A 19,285-nucleotide genomic window follows, 5' to 3' on the forward strand; every position below is an offset into this window, starting at 1 on the left:
CTTCCACTCCGCCTCAGCTCTCACTCTTAGTCTCTTGGATTCCTTCCCATTTACAAGAGATCCATCCCCTGTCTTCTTCTATCCATCCCTTATAAATCTCTTCGTACGTTGCCTTACTCAAATTAGAGATACCATACAATATTTAAGTTTATGTGTCTGGCTTATTTCACTCAACATTAAAATTCATAATAACTAAGTCCTGCAAGCAGCCTGTATACCCATCACCAGATGACTGGATAAAGAAAATGTGGTACCTGTGCATAATGGTATACTTCTTGGCTATAAAGAAGGTAAATTCGAGACATTTATAGCAAAATGGATGCAATTGGATTCTATGTGTTCTTTTATAGCTCACTGAATTTCTTTAAGATGATTATTTTCAAATCTTTGTTAGGAAATTTATAGATCTCCTTTTTTAAAGTACTGATTACAAATGCTTTATTATGCCATGTGTGGTGGTACCCATCTGTAATCCCATCATTAAGGAGACTAGGGCAAGAGAATTGCAGTGAGGCCAGCTTGGCCTACATAGTGAGTTTAAGACCAGTTTGAAGTACACAGCAAGACTCTTTCTCAAAAAAGTATTTTGTTCTTTGGTGGTATCATGTTTCTCCGATTATTCATGATCTTTGTGGCTCTGTTACTTCTTCCAATCTTCACAGACTAGTTTGACCAGGGAAAGCCTTTTAGCGGTCCACTCCCCCAGAGATTCTGTTTGTGCTGTTCGGGAAGGTCTGTAGGCAGGCTTGTTGCTTGAATGTTGAACTTATAGGTCTAGTGCCTAGGTCAGTAGGAGGCAGACCTTGCGTCTGGGTCTGCAGGTGCCAGGCTGGTGCCTGGAACTATAAGGGATGGCCTGGTACTAGGGTAAGATTGGAGCTTGGGGCTGTGAGGGCCAGCTTAGTGTTGTTCAGGGCCTGGAGTCTGGAGCTGAAGTAGCCATATTAGAGGTTAGGTCCTTGGAGCCATGATTGGTAATTATATATGCCTAGAATCTGGGTTTGTGGGGAACATCCTGAAGCCTTAGGACACAGAGCCTTACTTGGCACTGAGAATGTCCTATACACTTGGTGCATGACGGACAGTCTGGCAGTAGAGTTTACTGGAGAAAGTCTGGGCCTGTCCACAGTGAAGTGGGGTGCTTACTTCCCTCTGCTTTCTCTACCCTGGAAGTAACTCTCTGCATGACTGCATGGGCTTGGAGGAGGGGTGACACAAGTACCACATCCGTCTCACATTCTTCAGTGAAACTTATTAATGCTCCATCTCAGTGCTATAATCTCTGAACTGGGTTCCGTAACTCTTGTGAATGAATTTTTAGGCTGCATGGTTGTTCAAATTGATGTTTCTGTGAGGGAGTGAGCACTAGAAATTTTGATTCCACCATCGTGCTGAAATCTTTACTTTCCTGAGTTATATTATTAAATTACTGCTATTGTTGAATACTTTAAGTTGTCCCTGTTAATTAGCTTAACTTCTTTTGTGAATTGCCTCTTCATAACTTGCCTATTTCTATTGTAGGTTCCAGCTGTTATTTATTGATTTATAAAGTAATTTTGTATATTAGAACTTTTAATGCTCTATTAAAAAATCAAAGTTGCACTTTTAAACCATAAGAAAATAATGAAAACAGAGAGAATGACAAGACATTTCAGGAAACGTTAAGAAAAAAATTACTAATTTTCATGGGTCATATGAAGTTGAAAAAACTTCCCGACACCTACCTTTTCTCTAAGGACAACTTGAATCCATTTCAAAAACAAACAGCAAGGTTTTGGACAACAAAGTAATCAGTTTTAACAAAAATTCTAGGAAAATTGAGGTATGTAGATCTAATGGAATGCATATTTTAACCTCAGTTACATATGACCTGGTAATCCAGGAAAATGATTAAAGCTTTCTTATGCAAAGATGATTTTATTTATATATATGTGTGTGTGTGTGTTTCAAATTAGAGAGGTTTTTATAGAGTTTCTACTACTGTTCTGTACACTTACCTGGTGTAATTGATCAAAATTACTTGAAATAATTAGTCCATGGGCAACAGCAGGTTTTTTTATGCAAAATCAACTTGTTGGCATAAAATTTTAACATAAAGCATTGGCTTCATTAGCCCAATATTTCAGCCAAATTACTTCAGCAATAAATGTCATTGAATGGAATATATGAATCACATCTTCTCATGGCTTTGAATAAAACAAAAGTCGTATGACTTAGTAGACTGAGACTGAGTAGAAATTAAAGGCCCAAGTGTTATCCCTCCGTGTTGTAGGAGAGAGAATTTATTCTCTCTAAATTTTCATTTTCTCCTATGTAAAATGAATAGATTGAGCCAAATAAATTTTCTGTGGTATTTTCATACTGAAATAAGATGTTAATTTTAGAACATTTTAAATTTTATAGGTAAGGTAGTCCAGGGAATTTCCATAAACTTCTTATCTGATGTCTTCTGTTGTTAACATCCTGTATCTTCATGGTAAATTTGTCAGAACTAATGAACAAGCATTGTTAATTACTACCAACTGAACTTGGATATTGCCAGTTTTCCCTCAATGTTCCTTTCCTATTCCAAGATGGGATATTATATTTTCATGCTTCTCTATCATACTCTGGTCTGTAACATTTTCCCATACTTTGTGACCTACACAGTTTTCATAGTATTGTCTACTTTTTGCAGACTGTCCCTCAATTTGGATTTTGATGATGTCACTCTTACATGTAGATGAGATTTACAGGTGTATTGGGGAGGAAGATCAGAGTTGCTATCGTCTTCACATCAAGAACACATGCTGTCACTAGCGAAGGTAACCTTGATCACCAATCTGAGGTCATATTTGCCAGATATCTTCACTTTAAACTTCCTCCCCTCAGTCTTTCCAAACTGTACTCAGCTAGTCCGTAGTCTTTTACTCTATAACCACCATTATATTATTAAGTAACAGGGAGATTCCTCTACTTGCACAGATACATTGTAGAGTTGAGTTCTGGTTACTACCCTAAAATTTTCTTGGGATCCATTTCACACCGTATAGGTATGTGAGAATTCTCAGTTATGTTTCTCAAAATGAGAATTTAATTGCTTTATGTTAAACTTGCTAAAGTGTGTTTACCAAGAAATTATGACATCTTTAAAAATCTTAAGTATTCTAATTTTTGAGAACCTTTTCCCTAGAGAATTTAAAATCTTTGAATTCCGGACCCCAGCAACCATGGTGCTGGACAAAAGTGCATGAGCAGTTTGGGGAGATATTGGTCAGGAAAAAATAATGTTTGGTTGAAGAATGCTCACTCTAAACTTGGAATTAGAAAATTTGATGAGAGTTTTTTTTTAATTCTGATATTCAGCTTGTGAGGATAGCAGATGACGTTTTGTCAGATATTTTAGTACCTCTATATTATACTCCCCAGAAAAAAATATCTGTACAATCCTCGTCTAGAGCAGGAAAGCAAAGGATTCATTGAGAAAATGACTTTCTGCCTTTCTCCACTTCCAAGATAGTTCAGTAAAGTTAACTTTAAAGGGAAATTAACCAGACTTAATAATAATGGCTAGCATTGATTAGGCATTTAATATATGCTAGGAATTTTTTGAGGTACCTTGCATGACTAACATATTTGCTCTTCATACATAAGCACTTTATGGAGTTGTCATTATTATGCACAATTTTGGGGGAGGATACTGAAACACTGAGACTGAGTAGTTTTCTCAAGGTCACACAGATTGTAGTTTGCAGTACAGCAGTCCCCCTTTACACACAATGCAAGATCCACGAGGGCAAGGTTTTTTATAACCAGGTATTGTTGTGTCCTCAGCACCTAAGACAATGTCTAATACATAGTAGTAACCAACAAATAATAATTGCATGAAAGAAAGTTTGAGGATCTTGACAATGAATAAGCTTCATTTTGATAATGTATTGTTGTCTCTGAAGAACATTGTTATGGTGTCATCTTCAAAAAAGGAAAAAAAAAAACAAGTTGAATCATTGTAATTGGCATATTTCATTCTCTGTACCTCCTTGGTTTATTAAATCTTAAAAGGCAGCTAAGAAGATTCAGTAGTTTTCCACCTCTTGTCTGCTTTCCATATTATAATATGTCCTGCCTCTCACCCTCATTTAAGCCATGTTATTTAATATTAACTGTGGACAAGCAGGTAATTGAAAGGATTTTAAAGTTTCAGCCCTTAAAAGTTTGCATAAAGATACATGCCATGCTTCTGTTCCTATGACTACATGATGCTTAATCAGGAAAGTGAGTTTCAAAGCAGTAGCTTTCAGCGTTTGTAGACATAAATCAATGAATACATTTTCATTTATAAAATTTAAATATATAAAAGACAAATGAATACAAAATGAATAGAACCATATAGTATGTTGCTTACTTTGTATGCTCATTAGTTTTACTTGGATCTTTTTAAAGAACTTAGATATAACTACCAATATGTACTAAAGGCAGGAAAGAAAGTTAGAGACTGTTTTGGGATATAAAATACTCCAATTATAAATACTGATGAAACAATAGTGATTTGGACCATAGCAAAAGGAAAAATTAGTTGAAAGAATGTGAAATAAAGTGGAAAAGGACAAAAGAATTAAAACTGATGATGCCTGACCAAATTAATATTCTTCTGCAGTATTCATTAAACTGATTTCTAAAATTTATCCATCATGATGCGGCTTCTTCCTCCTGACTCCACAAAGCAAATAATAATGAAAAGATAAATAAGATTTGAATTACAGGAAGCACTTACTGCTGCTGTGACTTCAGATGAAACCCCTAAATAACTGTGTCTATCTGATAAGGACTGCACAGATGGGCTTGTTATGCAACTGCAAATGGAGATCATATATTAAAACTGTGATAAGGTACCCAAAGAGACATGCAGTTTATAAATATTGTTGCAGCCTTGGAATGGAAAGTGTAAAATTCACAGTAAATGAAAGTTTAAGATAATATAAAGCTGAAAAATTAAAATGATTTATTACTTTTATGGAATCTTTTCTAGACTGAGTATTGAATACAACTGAGACTATATAAGGCAAAAAATTTGCTGCAACAGAGAATAATTCATTTCATTTGCAAAGAAAGCAGTGATTTAAACCTGTAGCAAAATAAGAAAGACATTCTCATTATTTCTGCTGTAGTTTCTCAATCTTAATGTCATTTAGCTTTACTGGTCATTATGGCAAATTTGCAAAATGTACTCTATAAAAGTGTTTAAGTTAAAACTCGCTGTGTCTGTCTGTCTGTCTCTCTGTGCATGTGTGTGCTTCTCATCAAATCCATTTTTACGAAAGGAATTCTACCATAACCAGCACAATAGCTTTGCATGCTTCAAAAATATTTGACAGGGATTTCAAAACCATATTGACTACATTCAAATTGCTTTTAAAAAGAACACATAAGTATGTTTTATTTATGTTAATACTGTAGTATAAGAATGATATTTTAGTATAATATAATCTTAGGAAAAAAGAGAACACTGCAGGGAAACTACTAAGACAAAAGTAGGGTACTGTAAACATGCATTACTTCCTTTATTTACTTCTTGAGAAATGCTTCACTAAAAACTAATAGTTTTCAGTCCTGCATGTAATCTGGCTATTACCAGGACAAAACTGAGATGTGAAGGTAATTTATCAAAAGGCTATAGCTTAGTTATATAGCAATGTAATTTTTAATATAATGAAAATGGAATTTATTTTAAGATGGAGCGACACTTTGGTTTCTGTAATGCTTGAAGTCACTACATTTAATTTGATTAGCATTTATATTTGCGCTGATACTCACTGCAGAAACATCTCGTATCATATGATATCCACTAAAGTATCAGTCTGGTGAGTGTGTTTCCCATAGAAATTAAATTGAAATCCTGAAATCATCAAGGTAATATTCTGGTGTGTTTTTTAGGAAGGGGACTGTGGAGCAGGCAAATAATCTGTAGCTTTCACAAGCTTTGGAAGTGAAGTACAAAAATCTGTGGCATTTCATAGCCTGAGGGAACATGAAGCAAGATACATATATGTGTGTGTGTGTATATATATATATAGGAACTGGTATGGGAAAAATGCTAACAAAAGAAGAAAAAAATGTTTTAAAATATTACATTGTTTTAGTTTAACATGATTTGAAACTCATGACATCAAACAGAACACTCAGACTTTATTTTAAGACAAATTTCAAACTTTCCAAATAGACTTCTTTAGTAGAATCAGAAAATAAATATATTTGCCTTAAAATTCTTGCAATTTCAAGATTTACTTGTATATATCTTACCAAAGACCTATTTACTTTGTTATGAAATGGATTCAAATAACATCTGTAAGAAAGTTTTAAAAATATCAAAATATACAAGTAATCCTATCTCTTGAAAGTAGCACTGTAAATATAGTTTGATAAATTTACATTGCTAAAAGAATTGTTCCCAGCACCCTGATTTTGCTTATTTAGTTATTTTTATGATGATTCTGAGACCATCAGATTTCAAACTGTATTCTACAGAGTTTTGGGGCAGTTCTTTTGCATCCACAATCTCTTTTAATCAAAAGAGGTGTGTTTTATCTGAATTTTATGATTTGGGGATTATTCATATTTAATTGCTAAATATGCTTCTGATGGTTAAAATGCTCAAAAACCTCTAGTATAGACAGGAAAAAAGACAATAAAAGGATGGAGTAAAATTTAAAGTTTTGTTGAGCAATGAATTTTTAAATGGTATAATAATAAAGGAATATATTATCATTGGAACAGCTTCCAACACTATGAAAAAATTAGTTATGTATTTGCTACTTAAACAGGATTGTAGGGTATGCATTGTACTACAGCCTCTTTCATACAAATCTCTTTCCATGCCAATATATATAGGTCACTCTGTGTGTGTTGTTAAATAACAACCAGATTTCTGGCAACTATGTCCTCTCTGCTTTGCAACGTTTGCTGATTGCCAGGAATGTAAAGACACCCACCATAACCAATTTCAGCTGCCAACATGAAGTCAGTAAAGGTGGGTTTGGGAAGAGACACATTTCCCTCTTATAAGTTGGCTCCAGGACATCGCTAGAGCAGTCTTTTATCTCTCTTTCAGGCTTTTTATTTTGAAATAATTTCAGACCTACAGAGAAGATGCAAATGGAGGACAGAACTCCAGTATACCTGTCACTGAGCTTCTGTGAATGTTAGCATCTTACATAACCATAGTAAAATTGCTAAAAATAAGAAGTTAACATTGGTGTGATGCTACAAGTTCAGAGTTTAATTAGAATTTCTCCTGTTTTTTCGGTCTCTTTTCCGTTCCAGTATCTTACCTAAGACTCCATACTGCATTTATTTGCCATTTCCCCTTAGTTTTCTTCAACCTAACAGTTTAACAGTTTTAATCATTTTAAATTTACAGAAGATTTCTCATTTTTCTGGTAATTTTTCAATTTAAGTTTATTTTAGATAAAATAAGTAGATAAAAACAAAGAAGTACATACTAGTGGGATATCATGTGATGTTTCTATGCATGTATACATTATATAATGTTATAATTAGATTCACAAAGGATCTCACAAAATAAACATATAGCTTTCTCATAGACAGATATATTAGTTGCTCTAACACTTTTATATATAGCAACGTTAGTATATTAACAATGCCAAAAAATGAATTTCTTTATGCAATCCCTACTGTGCAAATATGTGTTTATTTATTTAATATAGACACCTAGAAGTAGAATGAGTTGATCAGGGAACACTCCTAATTTTGTGATACATATTAAAATTTCCTTCCAAACCCACTTCATTACAATATATTCCTCTCAGCAATGTACAAATAGAATACTTCCTAACAACCAAATCCTGAGTTCAGCACCAGGGTCAGAAAAAGAAGACATGACTCCCACCCTCTGAATGCTTGATAATAATGAGGTGGTTGTGTAAACAGATATTTTCAATAGATTCTGATAGAGCACTAATAGGGAAACATCATCTCTCTTTGTGAAATGTTCTAGATAATTGAGATCATCACTGTCCAATAGAAATATGATACAAACCACATATGTAAGATTTTTAGTGTTAAAAGTTTTAAAAATTAGGTGTAATTAATTTTAATAAAATTTTTATTTAATCTATTTCATCCAAATATTATCATTTCAATATGTAATCAATATAAAATTATTAATATGGCATGTACATTATTCTTCAATTCAGTCTTTGATTACAAATACCAAAGTTACAAGTGCTCAGTCACAAGCAGTGAGTGGGTACTCCACAGGACAGCACAAGACTGTCATGCAGGTTGTGCTTCTGACATCTCTTCTGAAGCATTCCTGTGCCTTCTTATAAATGAATATCTGTCTCTTTAGTGAGCACGGAATGGAGAAATGTTATTGATTATAAAATTTACTTAAGAGAAACAGAGTCCGACGTCATAACAGAGAATGCACAGCTATAACTGCAGAAAGATGTGGTTTCTGTAGAGGTGTGCAAGCTAAGAAGAGCTTCTGCTCATGGAATCAGCCTGCCTTGAGATCCAAGACACTTGATTCAGTTTGGCAACTGAGAAGCGAGATAATTCATTTGTTACCTTAACTTCATGATGAATTTATAATTTCAGAGCATAGCTCTTTGCAATTTGATCAAACAAAAAGGGTAATAATTATACGATGTACAGAGCTCAACAGAAAGGGATTTTTATTGAAAGACTATTAGGGCCTGCCATTACTTAACCAGCTGAAAAGGCACCAGTGCTGGAATACTCAAATTGATTTACATATATTCTGTCCAGCTGTTTTATTTCAGTGAAATGTAAATAATGGGACCAATGATCCCTGAGACATGGATACTGTACATATCTATTCATTGTATAGACATATTTTTCTATGTTTTTAAGAACAATAACTTCATCTTTGCTCCTGTCAAGTGTACTTATATTACATCTACTTCAACTAGCAATGCTTATTTGGAGGTCTGTGTTCTGGTATATAAAGTTGTAGTTTATTACTTTGTATTCGCCTTTTGTTTATTGGTGGCCAGGTTTTGAAGGGGGTCTGAGGGCACTGAGGTAACATGATTGCTCGTCCAGTCCTTAGGTGTATGAGTTCTTCTACCACTCTTTGCCTTATTGACTGAAATCACACTGGGCTTCTTAGTGCTCTGCATATACTCTGAGTAAGACCTAAGGACTTTTTGTAATTTCTGTTTCCTCTGCCAGGAAGCTTCTTCCACTAGGCATTCACATGGCTTCATATCTTTTTCATGTTGGTTCAAATATTGTCTCTTCTTAGAGGCCTTTCTTGACCACTCATTTATTTTTTTCTTCATGTCACTTATAACTGCCTGAAAATATCTCATTTATTTGTTGTTGTTTCTTTCATTTCTGTAACAGTTATATTCTATTTTGATCTTTCTTTGCCTGTCTTTACCAATTTATCCTGTGGGAGAGTAGAGATTTTTTTCATTGACCTACTGCAGTAAACTTAAAAAAAAAATTCCTGACAGAAATTAACTCTTCAAAAATATTTGTTGAATTAGTAAATGAATCTAAGTGAGTGCTGTGCTGTTCGTTTCCCCTTATACCCTTAATTCTAGCCGATTGACTCATTCTGCCTATACTTGGGTTTGAGAGAAACCTAAGTAGTGTGATTCTGAATGGGGATCCACTAGGAGCTAAGGAACATGCTGTATCTTCATCTTCTAACCAAAGCTGACAAATAGGTAGCTAATTAGGTCATCGTGATGGTTTCTGTATGATAACGACTGTAGTTGACCTCATGCTATCCTGGCTAATCAACATTTTTAATATTACCTCTGCTGGTACTCTAACATTCCCAATATTCTTGACAAATGCTTTGAAAATATTCGTTGAATAAATCAATAAACAATCCCCATAGGAGAAGCACTATTATGTCTTTCTAATGGTGAAATTTATATCCTATAGATAAAGATAATTTTATTTATTGGCTTAGTTTAGACAAACTATTAGTTATTTCCAATAAAACTCAATCCTAGCAAGTTGTTTGGTGACCACAGTATACCCTGAACATAAATGTACATTTGGCTTCCGTTCACAATTCAGCGTATGGAAGTTTAATTTAGAAGAGAGAAAAAGCAAGTAGCCTTGCCATGGCACCCTCGATCCACAGCAAGTAATTAACTTTCATCATGCATTCATGCAAACATACATTCTAAACAGCTTGCTCCCCAGGAAACATATAGTAAAATTTAAAAATTATAAAATTTCACTGCTCTCACAAAGTGTTGGAAATGTGCCCATACCTCTTTACCTGGCTTGATTGGCTGGAAGCCATCCATTCCATTCTGTGGTGAAAATTAATTTTTACTTTATACATTTTGAAGTCAATCTCTCACCACATGCATTTTCTCTCATTTCTGGTGCCCTTAGGAAGCTGGCTTAACTTAAAGTATATAAAATTGTCCTTTCGGCCTTCAAAATGAAAATCACTATGCCCTTTGTTACATATAGCCCATCTAATTTCACAAAACTAATTGAACTAGGGAAATGAAGCTCATTTTCAGTATGCTTGATAATATCCATAATATTCAAATGATGCGGGGGGCAGAGATAGATAAAATTTTCTATGACACTGATAGACTCATTTCATTAGGACACATTTGTAAACCAAACTTTGAGTCATTTGGCATGCAAATGTCAGTAATGTCAGTAATATAATTTTATTAACATACCACACCATACCTTACTCAGGGCCACTAGCTTTTGGTTTCAATTGTTTCCAACAATTGAAAGAGGAACTCATCAAGCAGCACTGGCTTTAATTTTAAGAAAAAGTTAGAAACCAATTAAATACTGAAAAGTTAAAGGACAAATTAGAAATAGGTGTTAGAAATCTCTTTACCTCCAACTGAAAGTGAATGAATGGTGTTTAACGAGGCTGTCTGGCTTCTTCTCCGTTCTCGATCATTAAATCATATATTGTACTTGTACGAGTGTTGGATACAGAGGTTAGCCCCCTTCAGTCTTCTTTGGAACACAGAGAATTTGAAGTAGCTTATGAGAAATTTCTCTGTTTTCCTTCGGGTAGGATTTAGTTAGTGTTGAAGAATACAATGAGAAAATAAGTGAGCAGTTTTGCCAGCTTCTGCCTTAGGCACTGTTCTGTTCTAACATCCTCTCCCTTCAGTGGCCTCATTCATTCTCACAATTCCAACTTTGCATCTGTGCATGCATGACTTTGCAACATTATTCTAGCTTTAGAACTTCTCTGTAACTTCAAATCTCTTGTTGTTATCATTACTATCTGCATGGTCCATCAGCCCCTGGAGCCCACAGTCTCCAAAACTGATCAAATTGCATTCTTTGAATCTCCACTCAAACCATGTATTCAACTCATTGTTATTCAATAAAACACCTGTCTAGTACCAACTATGTGTAGACCAAATGAAGAATCTCCTAAATTTATTCATCTTTCTACTCTTCATTGGTTACTATAGTAACTGATGTACTATAGTAACTGATGAATTCCTCCTTTTTCCGCACTTTCTTATATGCCCTCCCCTAGAACAGCTACATAAATGCAAGAAATATACACACACCATGAGCACACCTAGAGTTTGTTGTCAAATCCTGGCCTGCTATCTGGGCAATTTCTCCTGAACGTATCTGCTTTTCCTCACTGAAAGTAGCAGAGACACTCCTATAACATGTCCTTAAATGAGCCGCTGATTATTTCTCACTTAGATCATTGGAGTACCATCTCCGTTTGTTTCTCTGAGGTATCTCTGGGCCTCCAATTCATCCTTCATACTATTTACAAAAGGTATTTTAATGACAGTATTTATTTTTCCTAGGAGTCTTCCATGACTGCCATTGCTGTGTATTTAACCTTCCTGAAGAAAACTTTCATTATTTCACTCATCTGCTAAGAAGATAGGAATTTATGTATGTTGTGTAATAAATTAAATCTAAATGTCCTAGTGTAGCATTCAGTGACCTCCATGATATGGCCCTAAACCTTCAGCCTTCACTTCCACTACCACCTACACATAACTAAGTTCCAATGAACCCTAAAAAATTCCTTTGCATCAAATACATTCTGTACTTACAAAATCATGTTTTACTCAGCCTGCCTTTCCTCCCCACCCACTGCTATCAACCATCAAAGCCTTGCACATCCTTCAAAGTCCATTTCTAATCCAATTTCTTCATAAAACTTTCTTTGATCAGATCAGCCAAATTTAACCTATTACTCCTCTCAAGCATTTCTTTTAAAGTGAAAGCTTCTTTCCACATAGCAAACATCATACATGTGCATTTAAAAAAATAAGGAAGAAGCTAAAATCATAAAGAATAAAATGAAAAACCTGTTTAAGTTTGCCATACTATTAACATGTTATTAAACATGCTTTCTGTACATTTTTTTCTACAGCTGTGAAAACGCACACTTGCACACACACACACACACACACACTCTTCAGCTTATTCTATTCATACTGTTTAGGAACCTGATATTTTTGTTTAATGCATCATGATTATTTACCATTCCACTGAATGGTCTTCGGTAACATGATTTTGAGGTTACATAATACGTATGTTATTTATGTAATGCATAAACTACATAATCATACGTTATTTATGATATTGTCAGTTATATATTTTACTGCTTCTTGGTGAATATTTAGATCATAACTTTTTATGTTATTTTGGATTGGTACAATGGACTGCATTGTAATTTGGTACAATAATAGTTAATTCATAGAAATTAATTACTGGCTTAGAGCATAAGCAAAATTTTCTTTTTAAATAAATGGTGCCACACTTCCCTCCAAAAAGATTGCTGCATTTTTATATGCTCATCACAGTGTGTGCTCATTTCCCTACATACCGACCTATACTATGTACTCTTTAATTAACTTATAGTAATTTGAACCTATTACATGTTAATTCTTCTGCATAATATTATGGTTATGTTACACTTGTAATAATGCCAAATACCACCCTAATCGCTATCTAGATATCAACATCTGTTGCAGCTATTGTAGAGCCTTGTGCCTACTAGAGATATTCAGGAACCATTTGCCATGGAGAAGTCTCTGATGTTCTCGTGATAGGCTGTCATATTTCTCTGCAGTAGTTTAGTGAGCAAATCAGAGTTACATGACTAAAGGAAATGGAGGGAGTCATGGCATTCATTTTCATTATAATTGCTTAACTAATCCTCTAATTTTTAACACTATCACTAGGAAAGGTTTAGTCTCAGAACATTTTGCAACAGCTACTTGAAAAAGTAGCTACATGTATTACACTTATAGGTATGAATTTTTAGCTGCATATAGTAACTAAAAGACTGCTAACTCATCCTGAAATTTTTAGGTGTAAATGGATGGCTTACGAGGAGATCTTCTTACTGGGTCTGAATGAGTTAATATGTGACTTCTTTTCTTGCAGCAGTACATTTGTTTGGCCTGACTTGGCAATTGCAACCAGTTGAAGGACAGCTGTATGAGAATGGAATTAGCAAAGGGAACAGAGGGACTGAGTCCATGGATACCACTTACTCTCCAATTGGAGGAAAAGTTTCTGACAAATCAGAGAAAAAAGGTACAGTGGTCAAAATGATTGATAGATTATTGATTACTTTTCTTCTGATTTTGTCATTTGGACCATATCTGGGACGGTTTCACTTCACATTAAATTTCATGCTTACTTGCAAGAGGGGCTCTACATTAACAGAACAAATACATGAAAATGCCTTGTGAAAGCACATTTTCCTTTTTTCCAACACCTTGAGTATAAACCTATCAAACTTTTCAAAGATGTGGAAATTTTGAAAATAGATAAATATTTACAGAATGGAGCTTTCAATACAATGGAAATTGTGTTTTGCATATAACCACCTTGAAGCTACATGGGATTTTGAATAAGTCCTCTGTGTCCATGCCCAACACTTACATACAACTTTTTCCCAAGAGTATATAGAAATTTCTTTTATTTATAATAAGAAAAGGCCTCTTGTGCTTAATGTAAGGGTGAATGGTTGTGCCAAAATAGGAGAATATGAATTTTTTTCTAGTTATGGAACATGAACTTTTCCTTGTTGGGGGAAAAGAAAAATCACTTTGAGACCTGAATGGTAAATTAAACTAACATAAGTCTGAACTGCTTGACTTTCTGGTGATAAATGTCACAATAACAGCACTCTTAACTTCAGATTCACATGGAATGATCTTGGTCTTAATATACAAGCATTGAAAATAGCTGGATGTTTGTTTTACGACATCCCTTAAAATAGGATTCAATACGTCCATGTAAAATTTCAGAAAGGCAATTTGAAAAATGGAAATGAAGAACATGTACATCCAGCACTAATCTAGATATTTCTAGATCAAAAATAAATGAATAAATGGAGGTCTTAAAGTATTATACTCAAGAAGCTTACAATTTCATATGGTACTAAGATGTATTTTGGTTCATTAGCTGCAAATAAGATATCATGTTGTTTTATAGTTGCTTCAGTTGATACCCTTCACCTGTGTATTTAATTCCTTTTAGGGGATTGTTTGTGGGTTTCGATTCTTTGCTCTTTGCTTTTATAGAAGTGACTTTGCTTTGATCCATGATTCAACAAAAAATGCTTAGGGATCAGAAAAAGTTAATAGTTCTGTTCAGGTTTTCAATTCACGATACAGTTTCCTTTATATCTTGTTTTAAAATACTTGTCTCTAGCTGGTACTAACCTTTCCCAGTAGTTTTGCTGCTGCTTCTGACAGAGACTGAGGAAAGTAGAGGGGTCCGAGGACACAGAGAAAGGGGTCTGAGTACAGGCATATTTTTCGTTCTATTCTCCCTTTCCCTTTTCTCTTACTGTTTGATCCCTTTATATCAGAAGTTATAACAGCCACTATTTATATCATCTTTCCAGGGGTTTCTTCCACTTATGGCAAAAATCAGAAATATCTCTTTGAGGGTATTTTTGATTTATACTTGTATAATAAAAATGAAAATGCAGCACAGCAAAGGTCATATCATAGTTGCCATCAGAGTATATTTACTTTTTTATTCTAATTCACATTTATGATTCCTTATCATAATGTAGGTTGATAATGATAGCTAAACTTTCTTAAGTAATTACCATGTGCCAAAAATTGTTCTAGACACTTTACATCAATTATATCATAAAGGAAATATTGTCCCCATTTTCCAAATGAGAAACAGAGGCACAGACAAGTCCAGTAATTTGCACAAGGTCACACAACTAGAAACTTGTGGACTGATTCCAGAGCCTCATTTTTGAACATACACATTACTGTTGACTCCTAAACATCTGTTTCAACAAGGAGGCTCCACTTATATTGCACATTTTAAAAAAAATTTTAACAATTTGGAAATCTCACAGGAGAATCAGGTAGCGTAGACATATTTTAAAATTACAACAAGTTAAGTATTTCATGAATGCAGAAAATATATGTAAATAATAGTCTGTTTTATCATTTACTATCATATACCCAAATCCATTATAAAAAGTTAAAATTTATTGAAATACATGCAAACACTTGCAAACAGTACTTGGTGCCATTTGCTGTCAAGAAAAATTTAAACAAATGTGAAGATGCAGAATTAAATCATAAGTGCACAAAATGAGCTATAATGCATACTGTACTAGTGTAGTAACATCACAGATACCTCCTATACCTGATGCCATGAGCTCAAGTGACGTGAGTATCCACTTACAATGCCATGTGGCATTGACCATCACCATGTGAGCCTTGGTGTCTCCAGCGAATTATATTTCATAGTAAAAAGTGATCTCTCAGTTATCTTGCTTTTTTACTGTTTATAGTGCATCTAACATACAAAATATGTACTAATCAATTTTTTGTTATCAGTAAGGATTCTAGTCAGTGGTAGGCTATTAGCAGTTAAGTTTGGGGGCAAGTCATAAGCTATACATGGATATTTTCAAGTGTGCAGAGATCAGTGGCCCTAACCTCCACGTTGTTCAAGGGTAAACTGTGTACTGAAATTTACAAGTGAAGTGTATAAAAAGACCACAAAAGAGTTCTTACACAGGGAAATCAAAGCACCAGAGTCTACTCATGATAGATTTTACAGAAATTCATTCACCTATGTTTTAATGTGTTGTGACAAGTATTAAAAATTTTAAAAAGTTTTATGTTTCTCCTCAATTATTAAAAACAAACAGGGCAAACTGACTTTAGTTTACTACCTTATTAGGAAAAATCATTATTATTTCATGCCGTATATGCAAGTTGTTAACTTGAGCTGACTTTTTATGGAATCCTGAACATAACCTTACCTATAACTGCACTTCATGGTTCTGGAAAAGTATGTCTTTACTTGCCTATTATATACCAAGTAAAAATAGCTCTTTTTTTATAATGTCATGTGTCTACTAAACCAAAACCTTGCAGAATATGTCATAAAGTATAAAGATATTTTCAAACAGCCAGGAAATTACTTTGATTTTTTTTCTAGAAAACGTATACCTTATAAATACAGTTCTGGAAGTTTGTTTTGATATTGTACACCCTAAAATATGAACCTGAAAACCAAATTGTCCTTTTTTATATTATTTTCTTTACTGTCCTACAGGATTGGGCATTATAGCATGGTAGCTAAATGCCTGGGTTCCGGCATCAGGCTTTGTTTTGAATACTGAGAGTGTCATTTATTATTTCTACAACCTTCAGTAATTGACATGATCTCACTGAACTAAGGTCTTAGTCTGTAGTAGGATGACAATGACAGTAACTGGGTAGTAAGAGTGTAGTCAGGAGTAAGTGAGATGTTTCATCTTAAGCATATATCCCACACCATAGCACATAGTTGAATCTAGTAATAATTACTATTTGGTCAAAATATTTGAAAATTACCTTGAGCTTTTTAACTTCATTGATATTTTATTAGCTACTGCAGAACCTACTTTTAAACTGTTGCCAATATTTCTATGTAAAACCACCTTCTTGGGGTACCAAGTTTTCTCTTCATAAATTTTGGGCTATCTTTACTTACTAATTTACATTTATTACTTGTAAATTATTACCATCATCAGGTGATGGGTACTAAGAATGGAATTTTAAAAAATTAAAATCTATGAATTGGTTCCCCCATTAACTCTTATTATATGTATCTGCTTGTCATTAGGAGATAGAAATTTCTTACTACTTAATTATCTAAATGAAAGAAAAAGATGTATCAGGCTGGAGGTATAGCACAGTGGCACAAGCGCCTGCCTGGAAAGCACAAGGTACTGAGTTCAATTTCTGGTACAAGAAAAAAGATGCTTATTATAGGCATTTACTATGCCAAAATTTTTAATAACAATCTACAATTTAAAAAATAATCATAACCACGCAGGGGATCTATTAGAAGAAAACTAAATTGTCATTGATCAGTGAACACTTAAAGAATTAAAGACATGATATATACTAATACAGCCCCTGACTAACTTGGAAGCTTACAAAATAGTCATACCTCTTCTCATTTAACTATCAAACGTTGTATAAAAACTAATTTTTAAAAAATTAGATATAAACAAATAAAAGGTGCACTCTTAGATCTGAGTCATGAACTACAATGTAATTTTTCAATAAATTCAAAATATTAAAATCTTAAGGACTGTCACATCCTACATTCTTACTTAAAGGTGAAGAAAATGAGATCCAAAAGGTCAAGATACACAGAGAACTGGGACTAGTGCTGAGGATACCTGGCTGCACATTTTATATTTTCCAACCATTTTTGTAACAATATAACACAAAATAAAAATGTAAAGTGCTTAAAAAGTTCTCAGTCAGGAAGCATCAAAGACAAAAACTGAACAAACAAGGAAACTGACTGTATTTAGGTTATTGCAATGAGGAAGTTTTACTTTCATCTTTAATAGAGAGGAGTAGAAACATTCCATGTGAGATCATTTAGACAGAGGAATATTTTGTAATTAGAGGAAGTCTCAGCTATACAGGAAATGTTTATCTCGGTGTCTAGCTGGTTTGAAGAGAGAAATGATTTTGAACTCTGCTAATTATTTATGAGACAAGGCATGGAAAATCCAAGGTTCTGTATCTCCTCTTCCAGCAGATTCAGTCAATAGGGCAAACATCGATGTCTGGCCTTGTCAAGGGTAAACAAGTGAATCACAGGAGAGCCTTATGGGAATTCTGAGAAAGAATGGATGGAGAACTTTATCTAATAAGTCATACAGGACAAGGCACATTGCATATGTGTTTGGAGGGGTGTGTGTGTGTGTGTGTGTGTGTGTGTGTGTGTGTGAGTAACAGTAAATCACTTCCCAGGACACAAAAGAGTAGAGGGATTTCTTAACAAGCATTGTTTTCCAGGAGCACAAGCCTCAGGTAAAGTCTACTCTTTTCAGTAGCCATCTGAATGAGGGTGAACATTACTGAATAGTCTGGGGTACTGAATTCCTGCAGATTGGATGCCAGAATAGAATACCAGGAGGAGACGAGAAAAGTAAAGGATTCTAAAGACAGCTTTTATCTTCTTTACAGTTTGGCAAAAGACCAGCCTTAGGGAAAAGTGGAATTTCTTCGAAAATTCATCCTACATTTATCTGTACAAAGCTGAAGAAAAAAAGTATACCTTCTAGTCAGTGTCTATGGAATATATGACCATGTAAAAAACACTCAGTGGACTGACATGATAGTTGATAGAATGCCATGAAGAAGCTTCAGCCAGGAACAGACTGTGACCATAGCTTCAGCTCTCTGGTCTCCAGTTTCTCATCCAAAAAACCAAGAGAATTGGCTTTCAACCCTATTAGGGGGTGAGGAGGGGTAAAACTCTTCTGCAAATCAAATCTTACCTAGAAATTATAAATTTAAATATAAAAGAGCTAAAAACCAAATTTCAACAGGTAAACTGAGGAAAGGGCACACATTTGCGCTAAATCTCCCACTGCCTTCCTCTTTCATTTTTAGGCCATCCCTTCTCTTAGTTCCTGCTAAGGTTTTGACAAACATGGGGTGATGCTCAGTAGTACATAACCAAAATGCAACTGTGAAAGTTAGATCTTTCTTTATCCTTTACAGACAAGTGGCTTCTCCAAACCTCCTTAGAAACGACATTAAACCCCACCTCTTCTCAACCCAGATTAATGAATAAAATATACAGATACTGGTACCAGCAGGTCAAATCCAATTTCATTTTTTTAGGCAAAGAAGGAAAGGTCTGGTTCCTGAAAGGGATGAAAAAATCTGAACATGCCCATTATTTAGAATAAATAGCCTCCTCCAATTTGGTCAGCAGTAAGAAAGGAAACCTGAGCACGTGAACCTAAATGGAC

The 19,285-nt window shown here is 34.4% G+C and overlaps 1 protein-coding gene across 1 annotated transcript in view; it reads left to right on the forward strand.

The window, feature by feature from the left end:
- The window catches only part of Tenm1 (teneurin transmembrane protein 1), a 784,186-nt gene that overhangs the window by 474,222 nt on the left and 290,679 nt on the right, over positions 1-19,285 (forward strand). The window contains exon 8 of the mRNA XM_005401273.2: positions 13,408-13,560. Within this exon, the coding sequence (XP_005401330.1) occupies positions 13,408-13,560 (153 nt within the window). The remainder of the gene's footprint in view (positions 1-13,407; positions 13,561-19,285) is intronic.

The sequence above is a fragment of the Chinchilla lanigera genome, unplaced genomic scaffold (assembly GCF_000276665.1).
Source record: "Chinchilla lanigera isolate Chin_1 unplaced genomic scaffold, ChiLan1.0 scaffold00072, whole genome shotgun sequence".
Classification (NCBI taxonomy): domain Eukaryota; kingdom Metazoa; phylum Chordata; class Mammalia; order Rodentia; family Chinchillidae; genus Chinchilla; species Chinchilla lanigera.